This window comes from Wasmannia auropunctata, unplaced genomic scaffold (genome assembly GCF_000956235.1).
Source record: "Wasmannia auropunctata unplaced genomic scaffold, wasmannia.A_1.0 LD336041.1, whole genome shotgun sequence".
In the NCBI taxonomy this organism is placed as follows: Eukaryota; Metazoa; Arthropoda; class Insecta; order Hymenoptera; family Formicidae; genus Wasmannia; species Wasmannia auropunctata.
Genome location: NW_012026849.1, coordinates 271938 through 290222, shown reverse-complemented (window position 1 = coordinate 290222; position 18285 = coordinate 271938). Strand labels below are relative to the sequence as shown.

At 38.5% G+C, this 18285-nt stretch overlaps 1 protein-coding gene across 1 annotated transcript in view; it reads right to left on the bottom strand.

Moving 5' to 3' along the window:
* The window catches only part of LOC105451882, a 38756-nt gene that overhangs the window by 18786 nt on the left and 1685 nt on the right, over positions 1–18285 (bottom strand). The window contains exons 2-3 of the mRNA XM_011692596.1: positions 1540–1951; positions 18–299 (exon numbers count right to left, since the gene is read on the bottom strand). Coding sequence (XP_011690898.1) covers positions 18–299; positions 1540–1951 — 694 coding nt within the window. The remainder of the gene's footprint in view (positions 1–17; positions 300–1539; positions 1952–18285) is intronic.

Sequence of the window (18285 nt, the reverse complement as noted above, 5' to 3'; positions counted from 1 at the left end):
GCCGCCGCTGCCGCCGCTGCCGTTGGTGAAACCGGGTCGCGATTTGCGATCGTCGTAGCTCACAACTGCGCTCGGCTCCTTATCGTACCACTCGGTTCTGGATGATGACAATGACGACGTACCCTCGGCCGTGCCCTTCCGCTCCTTCACGACGGTCCGCGATACCATGCTCTGGCTCCTGGAATCTCGCTGCGAGGACGGCCGGTGCGGCGAGATGCTGCGCGCCCGCGATCTCGGCTCCACCAGCCGGTTCCGTCGCATCTGGTCATACGGATCGTCGATAGCGGTCCTCAGCACACCTAACAAATAGGTATAACCGTTGTATGGGAAATCGTCTCGCGAAACCGTTTCGACTCGACTTGTTACGCCGACCTAGATCTCCAGATCGAACGCAAATAATGAAATTTCCGACGACGCTGATTTCGGTTTCTAATATGGATATCAGAGAAATTATATACTCTCAAGATGCACACGCCTCTTCTTTAATTTGAGCGTCTTTAATTCTTTTAAATTTATAATTTAGCGCACTACATAGTATATATATGATATGGGCTTGTTGCTGAGCTGAATATTTTCAATACGTGTTGTATATATTTCATTTGTCATAATACGAAAACAGCACATTTCAGAAGAAAGAAATATAAATATATGCAAAAATAAAAAATATAATTTTTTAACTACTGTTTTTTTTGCACGTTTTTGTATATAAAATTTTAACTATTGCATTTGATTATCTCCGTCAGTCGAATACCAATGAAAAATGTAATGCGGGTCCAGATAATGGATCGTTTACATTTCACATAATAGCAGAAACAATTGCTATCGCGAAAACCATTCGCGTGTAAAGTATCAATTGCCTTAATCGAAAGGTCGCTGTCCCACATTTCTAACGATTCGTCCAGGTACCGTTTGTAGCACACGTCTCGAAGGCATCTCTCACCCGCGCGGTAAACAAAAAGATATAATCTAGTCTAAAACGATTTAAATGCAAACTAAAGCGGGTGTATACGAGGGCATCTCGTCGCTGAATAAAATTCAGTTATCTTGCCTGCGGCCCGAGAACTTTCTGCGCTTCGCCGCACGCACGCTATCTCGAACGCGAGCAAGGAGAAAATCTCTAATACGAAGAGCGCGTACAATTAGAGCATGAACATCATCGGCGGCACGACAGGCAGGAGCTCTTACATCCCGCCCTCGCTTATCTTTCGAGCCTCGGAGCCAACACCCCCATACTTCACGAGTACGTAGCAGGTGCGGTTCCACTTCATAGCCTCTTTCTCTATAACGCATCCTGGCATTATACGACAACGCGAGAAAGCCATTCTTGCACGTATCGTGAAGAATATTGAAGATATCGTTCGTAAATATATATGTATCAAAGATAAAAAAAGTAATCTCCGCGAAATAGCCAAGAATATTTAATTAAATCGACCGAGAACGGAGAACCGTATCGCGAGCGTCGTGTCCGTTGGTATCGCGGAGGAGGACGTGAAATAATCGCGGGTAGAATAAGCGTATACGAGTGATGCAATTACTTACCGGCGAGGCTCGGCCGGGACCTCGAGGACGGCGGTAGCCGGCAGGTTCCGCCGAGGGGCAGACCAGCCACCCGGTGGCCGCCGCACTTGCGGCAGCTGCCGAGCTTCCTTACGGTGCCGGCGAGGAACTCCGGGCAGGAACATACCACGAGCAACGGCGCCGCGCCCGGCGGCGGCGGCGGTGTCAGGAAGGGTCGCGGCGAGTCGTGCCCGACGAGCCGCGACGACGATCTGACCGTGCCGTACAGCCACGGTAGATCGCTGCTGTAGATCATCTGGCGGGAGAGCACGCTGCCGCCGCTTATGGTGCCCCAGCCACCCTTGCCGGGGTCATCCCCGTGGCTCTGATGCTGCCGCGACAGACCCAGCCGCACGCTCCACGACTTCTTGCCCTTGCTCAGTGTATCGTAGCTCTGCGATCAGTCAAGAGGGGAAAGGCAATTGAGTGAAGATGATAAATGAAGGGTCAGGTCGATGAGGGAACATCAATCATGTTTATATTATTTATCGTGTTAAGAATATGTTCTCTCTTTTCTCTCTCTCTCTTTCTCCTCCCCTCCCCTCTCCTAATATCCCAGGAACATCGATTTTAACATAATTATAATACAGTTATCTAATATCGTGCGCGAACTGATTACCTCCTTTCCTATTTTCCCTTTTTCTTCTTCAGTTATTACTTCCGCTTCTATAATAAATAAAGAGAGAGAGAGAGAGAGGTATGATGCCTATGATAGTCGCAATTATAGCCATAATCACAGTTCTAAGTCGAGAAATAAAACAAATTGGCGAATTTATATGAACATTACATTTGCATATGATCGTTTTTGTCGCAACGTGAAAATTTCTACACTATATCGGGATACCACAGCATAATTTTCCGGCCTGATAGGTACGCGTATTTTTGATATATAATAGTCAATCTCCCGTAACTCTTTATAAACGGAAGCATAATCTCTATACTCATTTTTGCTAACATAATAAGTATATATACTAAATCGCTATCGAGACATATAAATTACTTTAACCATGCATTCGTTGTCACGAACAGGGACGGAGATTTCCTTATGGAGGGTATGGAGCTTTCCACCCAGAGATCCCGTGGAATTCCATGAATTCGGAGTATTTAAAAAAATGTTTTTCAATAATTATTTAAATGAGCTAATTCTTGCGTGACATCGAGATCAAATTAATAGAAAAAATATAAAAAGAAATTAAATATAGAAGTAGAAATATATTCCGACATACAACAGAAGAGATAAAATATTTGTGTTATTATCCTCTCCCCCCTCCCTCCCTTCGCTTAGATAAGGCACTCCGCACCCAGAAAATTCAAAAGTCTCCGTCCCTGGTCACGAAGCATCTAACATATTTTTTTTATCGACGTGATTACGCTTGTTTCCATGGCTGCCGGATGAAATTGGAAGTCCCGCAATAACTCCCCGCCGTAAGAAAAACGCCCGAATGTATTCGCTACGTGTATGTCGTGTAATTTGCGGGCAGTCCTATACAACAAGTGACTATCGGTAATTACGGATGCATCATTCTGCTGACTCTCCCGGTTCGGTCCGTCGATACCGCGCGCCTGTAATAACTTCCTGGATACGGAGAACACGCGACATTCTCTCTCCCCTGAATAGAGCCAGAGTTATATTCATCCGGAACACAAAACAGAGAGGGGCCATTGTTGCCTCTGTCATTGTCCCGGGCTCCCCCCCCCCCCCCGTCATTCCTACCCTTCTTCGAGCTGTTTACCGAAGATATGCCGCAGCCACGGCATGCATACGACATCGGTATTTACGCCCGAGGAAACGAAATTCCGATGCATATCACTGGAAACTTGACAATATGCGTGTGCGCGCGTCCAGTTCCACAAATATATATCTTCATGTCAAGATAATTTATCTCTTAGCGAGGCGAATCTCTATGTTATGGAACGACGTTAAAATATACTCTCGCGGGTCAAATAATATTCTGCATCTAGATTCGTTGGTACTGTTGGTAGTAATATATTTCTAATCGGGAAGAAAATGTTTGTAGAATAATAAGTTTATTAATAATATTTAGAAGCTATCGCTTTCAAGTTTTTGAGACTTCTGAGTCTTTAATGTATCAAAAATATTCTATGTAGATTCAAAATAATATTCTACATCTAAATTCGTCGATACAATAATATTTCTAATTGAGAAGAAAATATTTTTAGAACAAAAAATTTATAAATAATATTTAGAAGCTGCGCCTCTAAGTTTCTAAGACGTCTGAGAGTCTTTAATGTATCGAAAATATTCCAGATTCGTAGATAATCAGCTGGAAGACAATCAATCAGAAGACAATCTATCGCGATTTTTCATACCTCGGCAGTCGCTGAAGATAAATTTCGCTTCCCGTGGTTCAAGGTGCGCCTTATCGTGGCTTATCGCGCCGGCGAAAGCGAATTCTCACGTCACGCATTAATCTCGTTGCTGTGGCGCGGAAACGTATGGGAAAAAAGCGCAAGGAGCAAAAAATGCAGATTGCGCAGCCTTTCGACCCGACGTATCACTCTCGTCAGTGATTTTATCCGCAATAGGAATCTCGTTTCGCGTTCGAAACGAGGAGTCGATCGACGGATCTGTCGTTTCAATTTCCCTTTAACGGCACAGTTACAGCCGAGAGATACGCACGATCTTCGCTTCCCCACGTCGGCCTCTTCACGTCCAGAAGCTGCGCAAATCGCGGAGTCCCTTCCGCAAATCGCCGCTCGTCAGCCGCATTGCGTTCTCCGAAGAAGGAAGAACGAAGAGGACGTTTCGCGATGCGCGAGCCTCGATGTGTAAGTATAAGCACAAAGAATCACGACGTGGAAGAAGCCGCGGCGGGAGGAAAAAAATGGGAGGAAGCGAGAGGAAGAGAGACGAAGAGAGACAGAAGACAAGCTCGTTTCAGGGAAAGTGAACGACGGTAGGAATCGCTTGCGATCGGCAATTTAAATTCGTTTCCCCCTTAGAGAAATCGGAGAGATAACGTCGCGCGCACGTCCCGCGCTTGCGATGCTGAGTCCCGCGAGAGAGAGAAAGAGAGAAAGAGATCAAACGGCGCACGCGAGGAAAGAGGCTGGTATTTATGCAAGTATACGTACACAGGTTGGTGTGTGTTTGCTTATCGCGAACGAAGAGGTGATTTATTAATATACTTACATATATTTTCAGGAAAATGTAAATTTTATAGCAAAAGGAAAAGGAAAATGCTGAAAAGATATCAGTTTTAATCCTTTTACGAATTATATTACGAATAGCAGTATTTTTAATGCATTTGTGAAATATTTTGACGTTTTCGAGCAATATTCTATTTTTTGTTTTAAGTATTATTAGGTGTCTTAGCAGTTGTGTAATTTTTTATTTGTGAGAAAATTAAATAAATTTTTCTTTCTATCGAGTGTTTTTGTTTTGCAATAACGATATAAATTTCCTTCACGAGGCATTACTATGCTGCAAGAGAGCGAGACAAAAGTACTGATAAGAAAACTACCGAGGAGAACGACGATGAGGGCAAAACTAGAGACAGCACGTCCCCGAAGAAGTCAACAACCAACTGAAATCGCTGTAGGAAGTAAAGTCACTTTTAAAATCATTTCTCTTGGAAATGGGTGTTTGGCACGGAAACGCGGCCTGTTCCGTTGCGTCGATCGAAAAAAAACTGCCGAGGAGCGAAATGTGGAGAGAGAGAGAGAGAGAGAGATAGAGAGAGACAAAGAAGGAGAGTAACGTCGCGGAGAAGGCGAACGTTGCGAGGGAATGCAAGAAGTCCGGCTCGTGTCTAAGCGCGTCTAAGCGCGAAACGAAAAAGTCAACGACAGACCGGCTTTGGAGAATCGTGCAGAAGAGGGATAAGACAGGGGAGGAACTGTTTTCTCGGCGAACTTGTGCTGCGGTCGTCAAGGGGCAACTGCCGTGCCGCGTATTTCTGCACCGCGCACGTTAAGTCCTTCTGGAGGAAATCTGCGCGTAAAAAAAAAAAAGAAAAAGAAAAATAGTAGTGCACGTATATACAACAACTTTGGCGCAAAATTGCGCGTTATCGACGATTGCCTGCAGTTGCCGAGATCTGGTTGGATAAAAAATACTCCCCCCCCCCTCTCTCTCCGCAAATTGTGGGATAACACCTCGTGGGATTGCGATCCTCTCGCGAGGGGGGAAGAGGAGGGAAGGGGAAAGAAGCATCACGATGCAATTTCGCCCGAGCGACGGTTCCGTACCGTTACGCGTTGTTCGGAATGGGATTCCAACGCGGATTCGCGCTCTCCAAAATTGCCCGGCGATCAACGGTTAATGCGCGCGCGCGGGCGGGCGGTTAACACAAAAGAGAAGATCGCTCGCGACGATTAAATCGAAGTAGGTTCCCGTGGATGAACGGGACGCGCGACGTTGAGCAGGATATTGTTGTCTTCACGTCTCTTTCTCTCCCTCGTGAAATTTTCCTAATCTAATCCGTCCAATTAATCTATTATCCGCGTTCAGTCTCCGCGCTTTATAATTATAGCCCCCGCGCGCACGCTTATCTCCGATCGCACGTATTTTTCGTGGATAAGTTCACCGGTTGCAACGTATAGGTACATATAGGTACGTGTAATGCGAAACGAGAACTGCATCTCAACCGGCAGAGCGGGGATTCGATTTGTTTGCAACACACACTGCACACATGCTTCGAGGCCAAATCTAATCTGCGATCTGCCGAGAGAGGGCCCGCGCGATATGCACTCGACCTCTTTTTTTTTTTATGCAATTGCGAAAAACGGGCGGAAAGATGAGCAACTCATCCTGCAATTCTGCTGGCCGACGGGAAATTATTGCGCGAAAAATTATTGTTTTCGAAATATGTGTATCCCCTTCCTCGAAGAACGTTTACCGCTCGACGTACGAGTTTTTCTTATAAAATCCTGCGTGAAAATTCATTAAAGAAATATGAAAAGAGAAATGTTAAAAGTAACACTTGCCGCATGGAATGTCGCGATACGTTTTCTATCTCGCACCTGTGAGCAATTTGCATTTGGTACCGCATGGGATCCGCACCTGCTGATATAACGGTTTTTGCATTCAAGCGTCTTCATACGCGTTTCTCAATAGTATCAACAGTGTGTTCGTATGATTAATAAATTATTAATAGATTATAACGACGATCGCGAAAACAGAGAACAAAAAATTTCTTATTAATTATTCATTGATCAAGATTATAACGATAAAAGCGCAGCGTCTTTTATCTCATTAGTATAGTAAAGAAGTAACTTTTTTGAAAATACTTTGATTAGTATATATACTTTGATAAATGAAAATAAGAACACAGCGAAATTAGAATATATATCGATCCATTAACATATTGGTCACATAAACTGTAGATCGAGTTGATGAATGATAAAAGGCACATTGAAACCGCTGAGCACAATTATAAGTTCAAGAATGCGTAAAATGACAGCAATTACCGAACGCGATCAAAATTTAGATTACAGTGCAAAACATCATGAATCCATGTAATAAAATTTTGAAGTGAGAAAGTTCTTTTCATAAATGCTACTAATCGTAATTATAAGTAGAAATAATTTTTTACGAGGTAATTCTTTAGACAAATGTATGCGGATAATTGCAATTAGGTTTATATTAACAAATTTTACGAGACTTCCCGTAACAAAGTTTCTTAAATAATTCTCTCAAGCAGTAAATATCTTGTACTGTATTTTTCAACTTCAATTACTTTTTTCACGCCCGTGGCAACAAAGCAACGCACACGTGTAATGCATACGAAGCGCGTAAGATCGGAAAATGGGGCAGCCGGCTGCCTTGAGGGCGAACAGCGAGGTGCACTTTACTTTCTCGTCCATGCGGGACTTTCGTAAAAATCTTGTCCCACAAGCTCACGTAAGAGCCGACCGTCCGTCGGACGGCCAGTCGAAAAACAGAAAGTAAACTAGCATATAAGCGAGCGACTTGCATTGCAAGCAAGTAGACGCGGGTCACCGTGTCTGCACACAATTCATACAGGTGCAGTGCGCAAAAACGGGCGTGGCTGACGAAATAGATCTTAGATCGATTCGAATCGAAAAATTTGGCTCGTGACAGCATAGAAATGTGGTCGAAAACGATATCGTGTGTTTCAGTGAGAAATCCAATTTTTTGTCTAATTATTTTTTACACTTAATTCGTGCGCGTGTGTTTCTTTTAAATTAGAATGTCGCTCGAGTAGAATAGGAGCATCATTTTTACCAATTTAACCTTACGTACAACTTTTCGAAAACGTTGCAAATATTTCTTCATGTTAATTTGCGCAAATATGTACATGTAAGCGCCGAGAGTATTTTCAAAAAAACATACGGGAATCTTCTGCATTAAGATTCGCACAAAGATTTGCCAATTACGCGTAAAATAAACATTTGTTCGGACACATCGTGATTATCATAATCTTGTTAGACATATTTCTTTCATGGCTATATATATATTATATATATAGGTACCTATATATATATACTACCGATCCGGCTCTTCCGGCTACGATTTATCCTTCTTTGTGCAATATCTCGTTAGTACAACAAAGATAGCCGTACACACCTTTTCATATAATGAAAGCTTCGAGACTGCTCTTCCTTTAGAGACTACCGGTTCGAGAGCGTACGCGATCTTCAGATGCACCTCTCGCAACCGGCTCTTCGATGTTAGTCTACAAGCGACTCTTGAGAGAGCTCGCGAGATAAAATATTTTCACTGGAACGTACACCAGTGTGCATACAAGATTCGAGGAAGGAACTTGCCGCTTATTACATAATATTTCGCAGAGCACTTCAGATAACAAATACACGATTGTACACTGAGAAAAAAAAATTAATTGTACGAACTAAATTTGTATAGTTATTTGATCCAGTGATTGATTCAACAATTCTTTAGTTTCACAAAGAAAAGTATAGTTCATTCATGTCGACCATCAAACATTTTTAATCAAGAATTAACTAAATCAACTCAATTAAATTATTCTGTTCGAAATACTATAGTAGTATTTATTTGCGTTTGCATGCTATTCAGTTATCCAATACATGTATTTGTTCAAATTCCAAATATTAAACTGACTAAACGATGCTGATGGGGACAATAAATAGTGTGTATTTTTAATCAAACGGTTGAGTTAAATACAATAAATTTTTGTTGAAACAAAATAGTTAAAATAGTTTAGTTAGAAAATAGTATTTTGTTTATAATAGTAACAAATTATTTTGTGTCATTGTAGTAACGTTTAGTTGATCGTATCGGACTAAATATTTTGGTAAGATGAAACAAATTTTGCGTTTTTCAACCAATTTTTTTTCTCTGTCTAAAAATAAAAAAAATACGGGAGAATTTTTAATATTCGTAAAATTGACTATCTCTCTCGTTCAATTCTTTTCACTTGTTTCCCCCAAAGGAAAAACATTGTGGGTCAATCACCTATGTATTTTGTTCTAAGAAAGAGAAATACCGAACGCAAAGATATCAAATGGATCGAATTGCCGCCAAGCTTTAATGCCCCGTATCTAATCGATCACGGAGCGTTAAAGAGTCTTGGGAAAGTAATCCAATCTATGTATTTCTCTCTTCTCTTTGAAATAAAAAGGACACGGGTATCCGAGATTCCTTCCCCCGATTTTTCTCCTCGCTAATTCACGATGTTTGCCAGTTGTATTCTTGGCCGGCGCGTTTAACTCGGCTGAATGAAGAAAAGGCATGAAATGGGCATCAAGTAGCCTTGAAAGAACACGAGATCTCGCTTTCGATAAGATACGTTAATTCATACGGCAACGCGTTCCGAAGGCGATGCGAAAGAAGGATGAGAGAGGCGACGCATAAAAAAAAAAGAAGAACGCGTTACGGCGGAAAAACGGCGACGGTTCAATGCGAAAGGAGGTGGTGGCAGGGAAAACGAGTAAAAAGGGACAGGTGAAAGAGCACTCGCGTGCATTTTAGCCGCTCATCTCCCGAGGTCATCTCGATACAGACGATGGTCACGGGGGAAAGTAAACTCCCCCCTTGCTAATTAATAGCTATGCGCACGGCACTACTGGTCACACGCGGTCGATTCTTAGCATCGTTTCTCCCATAACTCACTCGCAAAGTAATAACATTTTCAAGTCTTTTCTGATCGGCGAATATAATGAAATCATGTATTTACGAATCATTTTTATCGATCGTTTAATTGTACATTAAGATTCCATGCTTACTTTGGTATTAACTCTGATGGTATCAGTTTGGCACTAACGATTGCGATACAATATTAAAGACACTGCAGTGCTTCTCAAAATACTTTAAATACAATGGAACCTCGATAACTCGAACCTCTATACAACTCGAAAACCTCTACAAGACCAAAAATTTTGTTCATCCCCTTTCGCTCCGCTGCGGAAAACCTCTATTAAATCGAAATAAAATCTACCTTAACTCGAATTATTTGTCAGGCATTTAGATATATATTTTACCTCTGTAACTTCTATTTAAAGTAGCAAAACTTCTACAAGTCGAAGTTCACCTCTATAAGTCGAACTTCCACTGTCGCTACCTCTATAATTCAAGTAGTTATGTGTAACCGTAATAGCCTGGTATTTTGTTTTATGGCTACATTTATCATATGTATGCAATAAATAATTCACTGTTAAATATTGATTTTTTTCCCTAAAAGCCATTATAATCGAAAAATTATAAACTCTCCGTACAAAGTCTCCGTAAGTCGAATTTTCATATGTTAACCCTCTTTTACTCGAATTTCGATAAGTCGAAAACTATAACTCGAACAGTTTTTCTGGTCTCTTGAGATTCGAGGTGCGACTGTACATCCCGTATAAATCTTTTACTCACAAAAGACTTAGGCAAATTCTATTCTCGGTAAGGAAAAATATCTTAAGCTAAGTTTTCCCTATAAAGAGCCATCTATCTCTGATAAAATCTCTCATAATTAATAAACCATATCTTATTCTTTAGCATCACGTATCACGAGAAGTCGCCTTAAAAAAGGCAGTCCAGTAGTTCAGTGTCGACAATTACCTTTCCGGATGGAAACGCGTCTGTCACGCTCAAGTGAGCGTACCTTTCCGGCTCGGGTATCGATACACCATGGCAAGCAGGTCGATGACTCGCCGAGTGTTTGAGAAATTATCTATTCCTCCTTCATGCAAACGACACTGTCTTTCCCGAGATATGGCGGACGCGTTATGCGCTCCTGGCCCCTACTTTAATATCATCGGCTCGCTCGTATCAATTGTGCAAAACGCAATAGTCATAATACCAGTCATAACTGCGGTAACAATTTCATTCCGCCCGTTACCGCGGGGCTCAACAGCCGCTGCGTGAAGGGAGAGAGAGAGAGAGAGAGAGACGCAAGAGCCCCCGGCTTTATGTTCTGGCCAGATGTTCCGCCTTGGAAGTATTGTGGCTTCGTTGATTTAACCCTTCATTGAACTCGTGTGAGAAAAACTGAATACTCTTCGGAATTGTGTGGCTTCCCTTATAAAACTATCGCCTCATCTTCTTCATCTCCTTAAATAATATGAAATTTCTTCTTAAAAAATGTCGTAAAATGCCTTTTGAAATTATAAATGATTAGCAATTCTAGTTTCACAAGTTTGAAATGATACATGAAAAGAACGAATTTTTGCTGGAAAATCAAAATTGGGTCTAAAAATAATTTTGTTGCACGGAAATCAAAATAATTTTGTTGAAAAGTCAAACTAATTTGCTAAAATATCAAAATATTTTATAGCAATGCTTATTATTTTTGAGTTCCCAACCAAATTATTTTGATTTCCGTGCAACAAAATTATTTTCAGATCCAATTTTGACCTTCCAGCAAAATCGTTATTTCCGTGTAAAATCAAGCAATAATATCTTATTCTTCAATTAATTCTAATTAATTTCTTGTCTAAATTTTCATTTATTTTCGTTTATATTAATAATGTTAAAGATCGAACTGTTATAAAAGATGAAATTAATATTAAACAACTAAAGAATTTATACATGAAAGAAATACAGCGATATCGTCATATTGAAACAGCTCAAGCATATGTTTGTCGCTAAGCACAATTCTGTGACGCTAAGTGCATGAGTTGTTTTTCATGCGTCGTAGAACAAACTACGAGTATAATTTCGAGGCTAGCTGACCGATGGAAAAAAATGACAATCGCAAGTACGTGGATTATTACTGAATAAATATACGCTTTTATTTCGAAAACGATAATGCCTCGTGTCCGCAACTATATCGACCGCTTTTATTCCTTTCATTTCGACGAGAAAAACATACGTCACGTGTCATTTGTTATTAATTATGTAAATTATCACCTCTTCAATACGATGACTTAACGGTTAGCACATCCCATTTAAACGATATTTTGCGACTGAATTGAACGCGTTACAGCGACACAGTTATGCAACCAGATAGAATTGTTTTTTAAAGGATCTCTACACATTACTGTGTACCTACATATCGTAACAGAAATTGTCAATATTTTTGAATTTATCCATTAGTCAATTTCTCCTTGGCGTAGAGCGATCGATTGTGCGAAGGATATTAAGTATTAAAAAAAAGTATTATCAACTCTTATAAAATTGTTACTATTAACTACACGGAAAGAACGATTTTTTTTGAAAGGTCTAAAAATTTTGCTGAATACAGATTTGAAAATAATTTTTTGTTGAATTATCAAAATAATTTGTTGGAATGTTAAAATTGATAAGCATTGCTACAAAACGTTTTGATATTCTAGCAATTATTTTGACATTCGCACAAAATTATTTTTTGATTATTGAACAAAAATTATTTTCAGATCAGGATCTAGCAAAATTGTTCTTTCCGTGTATATATCCTGTTCAAGTATTATTCAAATATTACAATATTTAATTATCTTATTTGTTATATCTATAGATATCAAGTATCTGGTATTAAATTAATTCATTGATTAATGCGTTCTAAACTTGTACGTGCTGTTTCTAAGATAAAACCATATTAGATAATCCGGATAATCATAATAATCTAAATAATTAGTGTAGATATATATATCAAATTATGAACTTTCTACAATTAACAGTTCTGCAAATTGTATAAAAATTTTGTGTATGTGTGTATCTGTGCATACATATATTTGCTTATTTATTATATTATATGGTATTGCGGAGATAGTTGCGTACGCGCGAGGGGCACTATCGCACGCGATCTTGTAGCCAAGCCGACCGCGTGTGCATGCGCATCCCGGGGTCACGGTAGATGCATCGCGGATGCATCATCCTTGTGACTCCACCGATGCGCCTGCACGTTGCACAACCGTGCACCGGCGTGTACGCTAAAATTCAACGCGCTATTATGACGCCTATACGGCAGATACGTGTCTCGGGAGCATTTCGATGCACACAATAAATTATTTTCGTAACATCTCGTAGTGCAAGAAGGCTGTATTCGTATCGGGTAAGCGATCGTAAAAATTTATAATGCTCATAAAGATTTGTAATAAGTTTTTCTGATACTAATTGTAAGATAAGTAACGTAAAAATAATTTGATATTCAAAAACATTTCGTATATTCCACTAGGAATATATACCTACATGATATACCTGCAATACTTTTCACTTCTGATTTATCGATCAAGTATTCATGTAAAAAATAAAAATGCTGAGATAATCGGAAACATATATACATTACAAACTTAACAATTAAAGATATAAGATTCTTGATGTAAGCTTCCTCTGACGAAAGGAAGAGATCCTGTCGAACTGGTTAAGCAATATCGGAGATGTAAACGCAGCCCGGCTGTCGATACAACGATCGATCGCATCTCCCGATTGTCGTTACGCACGCCGAATCTTCCGAGATGACGCAAAACGTGCTGCGTAATCGCGGGAACGATTAAAAGGCGCTTATTAGCCGCGATTGAGTAGGAGGAGAGGAATTGATTGATACGAGATGGGATCTGACTATTTTTTTTTTGCGTAAAAATTACGTCAGGGAAAGGAAAGTGACACGCTCGGCGGCCTGCGGCGGCGGCAAAATTTTCACCTCGCAAAGAAGCCGTCGCGTCGCGGTGACGACGACGGACGAGGATGTTAAAAGATTGAAGACGATACGCGCCAGCGAATGTGATGACGATCTGACATCCAATAGAATCTGCCAGTGGAAAGATAAGATAAGAGAACACATCGAGGGAAATCGGGTTGCGCGTGAAAACTCTTGAGTTTATAGTACCGCTCGTTTGGTCAAGCGGATAAATCAACTGAGTTGACGGGCTCATTGCCGCTCCCACAATCGTTAGTTAAAATTAAGTGAAACTAACTCCTCCATCATTTCCTATCTCCGTTGTTGAGAAAATACAAGAAATCGATTAGAGTAACGGCTGATATTATTAACGAAATTTATAGAAACGGTATAATTTGTTTACTCTAGTTTCTCTATACAAAATAATATTTAAAATAAATCTTCTAAACTTTAAACTTGTCTTATTCTTACATCGGGATTTTTTTTCTCTTATGTGATAATATACTTACTATTTTATAATCGATGTTACCGATTATAAAATTACACCATCTTTTATGAATATAAGAATTTATGATTCCTTTTTCTTCCATCATTTTACTGTGCTTCTTTTCTAACAAAATGTAAGAAAAATTGTTGTAAAGTATTTGAAAAATTGATAATGTTAGAATGCAAATAAAATCTCTTGTACTAATATGCGTATTAAATATCCATACAAGGTTATATCTCAGAAAAATAAAAGATTCAAATAAATTATCAAGTTGAAAAAATACTTTGTGCAATACGCGTTATTGTTCAACCTATTATAATGACACGGTGATAAAAGTAAAGACTACATCTCGCAGGAGGTAAAATAAAATATAACCATATACGGTTTTACGTGCAAAAATACGATAATCATCGTTTATTACGAGCAAAAATTTCTTCTTATGGTCTTAAAATTAGTTGCAATACAATGCAAGAATTTACGCGTAAAAGTCAAATAAAATTTCACTTTATGATGTTCATAAAAAGAAAAATTGCACATTTTATAGTGACTGAAAGCGCAGCAGACGTTTTAGCCTACATCGACAAGTGCTACTATTTTTTCATACGAAAATACGTTTGCATTTAAGATAAATGTCAAAAATAAAAAAATTCATCTCGTAATTTTCGTAATACTAAAATTAATGTTTATAAGAATATATAAAATATAAAAGATTGCAATATATAAAATATGAAAGAAGATGGCATTTTGTTAAAAAAGATATAAAGAAAATCTCTGATATATAAAATATATACAAAGTAATTTTTCGTTTTCTCAAGCGTCAAGAAACTGTATATTGTTCTATCGGCCCGAGATAAATAAAGTCACGATCAAAGGCAAGAAATTGCGGGGGAATAAAGTCTCGAAAGTTCCTCGTAGCGATGTGGGCCAAATACTAACTAAACCAGTTGCTGTAGCACGCAAGAACGGCGAACGCTCGAAGGAGCATGGAAAGTCACGCGCCTGTGAGAAATCCATGCTCGAATAGTTATATAAACTATTACCGGTCACGCAGCATAGCAGCATCGCCAAATCCTGAATTACAGAATGGCTAACAAGCAAGTAGTTACCGAATGTGAAGAAAAAAAAAGAAAAGCCGTATAATTCAGTAAATCAGCAAGGTTCTCTTAAAACTTGTTGTCATCGATTCTATATTTCCGCACGTACATAAAGTATAGCTATCGTATTATGACAATCATCGCCGTCTATTTTCAATATGCTCATTTTCCCGACACGAAGGCCGCGCGCGATGTAAGGATGAAATGAGGCTCGTCCCACTTAACGTTAAATTTACGACGACGACGACACTTCTCGTTAGTTCTTTAACGAAGAAGGGAGGAAATGCCATGCCACTGTTATTAAAACAACATTTCACAATCCGTGTGCATCAATATATCTTATTATCGCCTCGTACGCAATTTCCAAGCCGTTCTTACGCGATCTCGGTTTATCCAATTAGATCTCTACACGGTGCGTTCGATGCGAATCTACACGTAATGTATTAAAGAAACTCTACATGTATTAAAGAAATTTTTATTAAGAAATCCAGATTGAACGTAAATTACAGCGCAACCGTTGTCAACGTGTTTTTTTCATGGCTATTTAAAGTCCTGAAATTTATTTTTAGGCATTTTCCCGTTTGTAAACACGGCATTTAGACGATGCGCGCGGTGCGTAATTACAGCCCATGTACGTGCATTGGAAGCGGTGATTTATACGCGTAACGATCGTAAAGTTTGTTCCTCTTGCCTTTGCAAATGTTCGATTCCGCATATCACTCTTCCGTGGCGAGCGGCCGGCCTTTTGCCGCATAAGCGTGCGGGATTACTCGCGGAATTGCGCAAATTTATCCCCATTCGTAACACTTGTCGATGCGGTAGAAAGTAATGATACTTACAAGCGTCAAGTAATGATACTTACAAATCCTCTTGCATTACTTACAAATGCACCGCTATAAATCAATGCGACTAAATATAATTGAGTCTACGCGAGTGTACTTTTTGTTTATTGTAACTGTATAATTTTTAACATTAACCAGCAATTAACCGTTGCAATTATTGTGCAATTATTAAACGCATTCATATAATATATTTTTTAAAAACTGAATTTGTTATGATAATTTATGTAATTTCAAGTAATTTATCAATTTTTTAATCGATATCGATCACATCATTAAAAATATGTCATTAAAAAAGTTATATTTTTTTTCATTATCGCAATCGCGATGTAATCACGTAATAGTGTAATACTGTGTTACTTGTAAGAAAAGACTCATTATACATTAAACCGTTTATTAAAAAATATAATATATGTAGATTGTACTAATTATGTCATTTGCAAAGAATGTATTCGCGATTAATATCGACCGGCACTTTATCACCGACTAAACCGACTGACACTCGAGATTCCAGCCAAGAAAGGCAGACCTTAGGAAAGATATATATAGAGTATCGTAACCAACACGATGTTGCGATGTGAAGTATTCGATATCATAATTGGCGACGACTGGTTTTAAGGTAAAACCAGGCGACACATGCCATTGTCCAAGCGACAGAGGAACTGAAGCACGTAGCCTCAGCTTTATGAGTGCCTTTACGTCATTGTGACAGCCGTCCTTCGCGAAACGTTTTCTGTTTCAGGATTTCTGGTTTTATGCCACGCCAAGTTTCCCTCTTCGGGTTCTCTACTTTCCTCTGTCGTGTGACATAAATCTTATAATACGATATATCAAGTTCAAATGATATACAGTTGAAGTATAAATCGTGCAATGTTTTAAAATCATCGACAAACATTATACTGTAAAATGTAAAATACATATCTTTCACAATAAAAGAAAATAAATAATAGTGATAGTAGAATGATAATTATAGAAAAATTGGAAACAACTAACGCAGTCGATTCTCTTAAAATAAATATTCTCGCTTTTCTAGATTTTCTTTTATATATTGATGGCAAGAAAGAGATAAATATATATATTATAATATATATAATATATATATTCACAAAGTGAAGGAAGAGGTAAATATATATATATATATTTATTTATCTCTTCCTTATAATTATATTTCCTTATATTTATCTCTTTCTTGCCATCAATATATATAAAAGAAAATCTAGAAAAGCGAGAATATTTATTATATATATATATATATATACAGGGTATCCCCGTATAAGTGGCCACCCCTTTTTATCTCTTTATTAAACTAACAAAGCTAGACCTAATAAATGTAATATCAAATTAAACGGCTCTGACTATAAACTTTATTGTAAACACAGTGATCACTTAAAAACATTATCTATGTTAGGGAGCGGAGAAACATGCGTAATTTTTGCAATGTAAAGTGACAACTTTAATAGATAAAAGTTGTAGCGTTTTTTTTTCACGAATACAATGATGTGTGATATAATGACATTATCTTACAAATTATACAAATTATTTTGATTTAAAGTTTTACGGGCGACTATTATCTTTTCAGTTCGGCCCTGCGGTGTGACTAACTTCCGACTTTCGCGTTTGACGATTGACGTGTAATGTTTTCATCTGATCATAGTACTCTCGTCAATGTCAGAGTCGGAAGTTGGCCACATCGCAGGACCGAAATTGAAAAGATAGTAATCGCCCACAAAACTTTAAATCAAAATAACTCTTATTAATAAGAGAATTTCGTAAGATAATTTCGTTATATCATACATTGTTGAATTCGTTAAAAAGAACGCTACAATTTTTATTATATTAAAATTATCACTTCACCGTGCAAAAATTAATCATGTCTTTCCGCTTTCTAACATAGATAATATGTCTAAGTGATCACTGTGCTTACAATAAAGTTTAGTCAGAGCCGTTTAATTTGATATTATATTTATTAGGTCCATCTCTGTTAGTTTACAAGATAAAAAAGGGTGGCCACTTAAACAGGAACACCTTGTATATATATATATATATGTATACTAGAAAACAATCTGTGATATTTGTTTTAATTGGCGCTTTACATGTAAAATTTACAAATAATTAAAAGTTTTCTGATAAACCTTACTTTTGTTATAATTAATTGAATATTTCAAAATCAGAAAAGTAAGATTTTTTTCTCAGCCGAACGTTTAACAAGTTGCATTTTTCTTAATGAAAATAAACGCCACGATAAAACAAATGCCGCAAATTCTACCGTAAATTATGTTCAAGTGTATCTCCTGCGACATAAGCGGGAATATAGAAATCCAAACCGC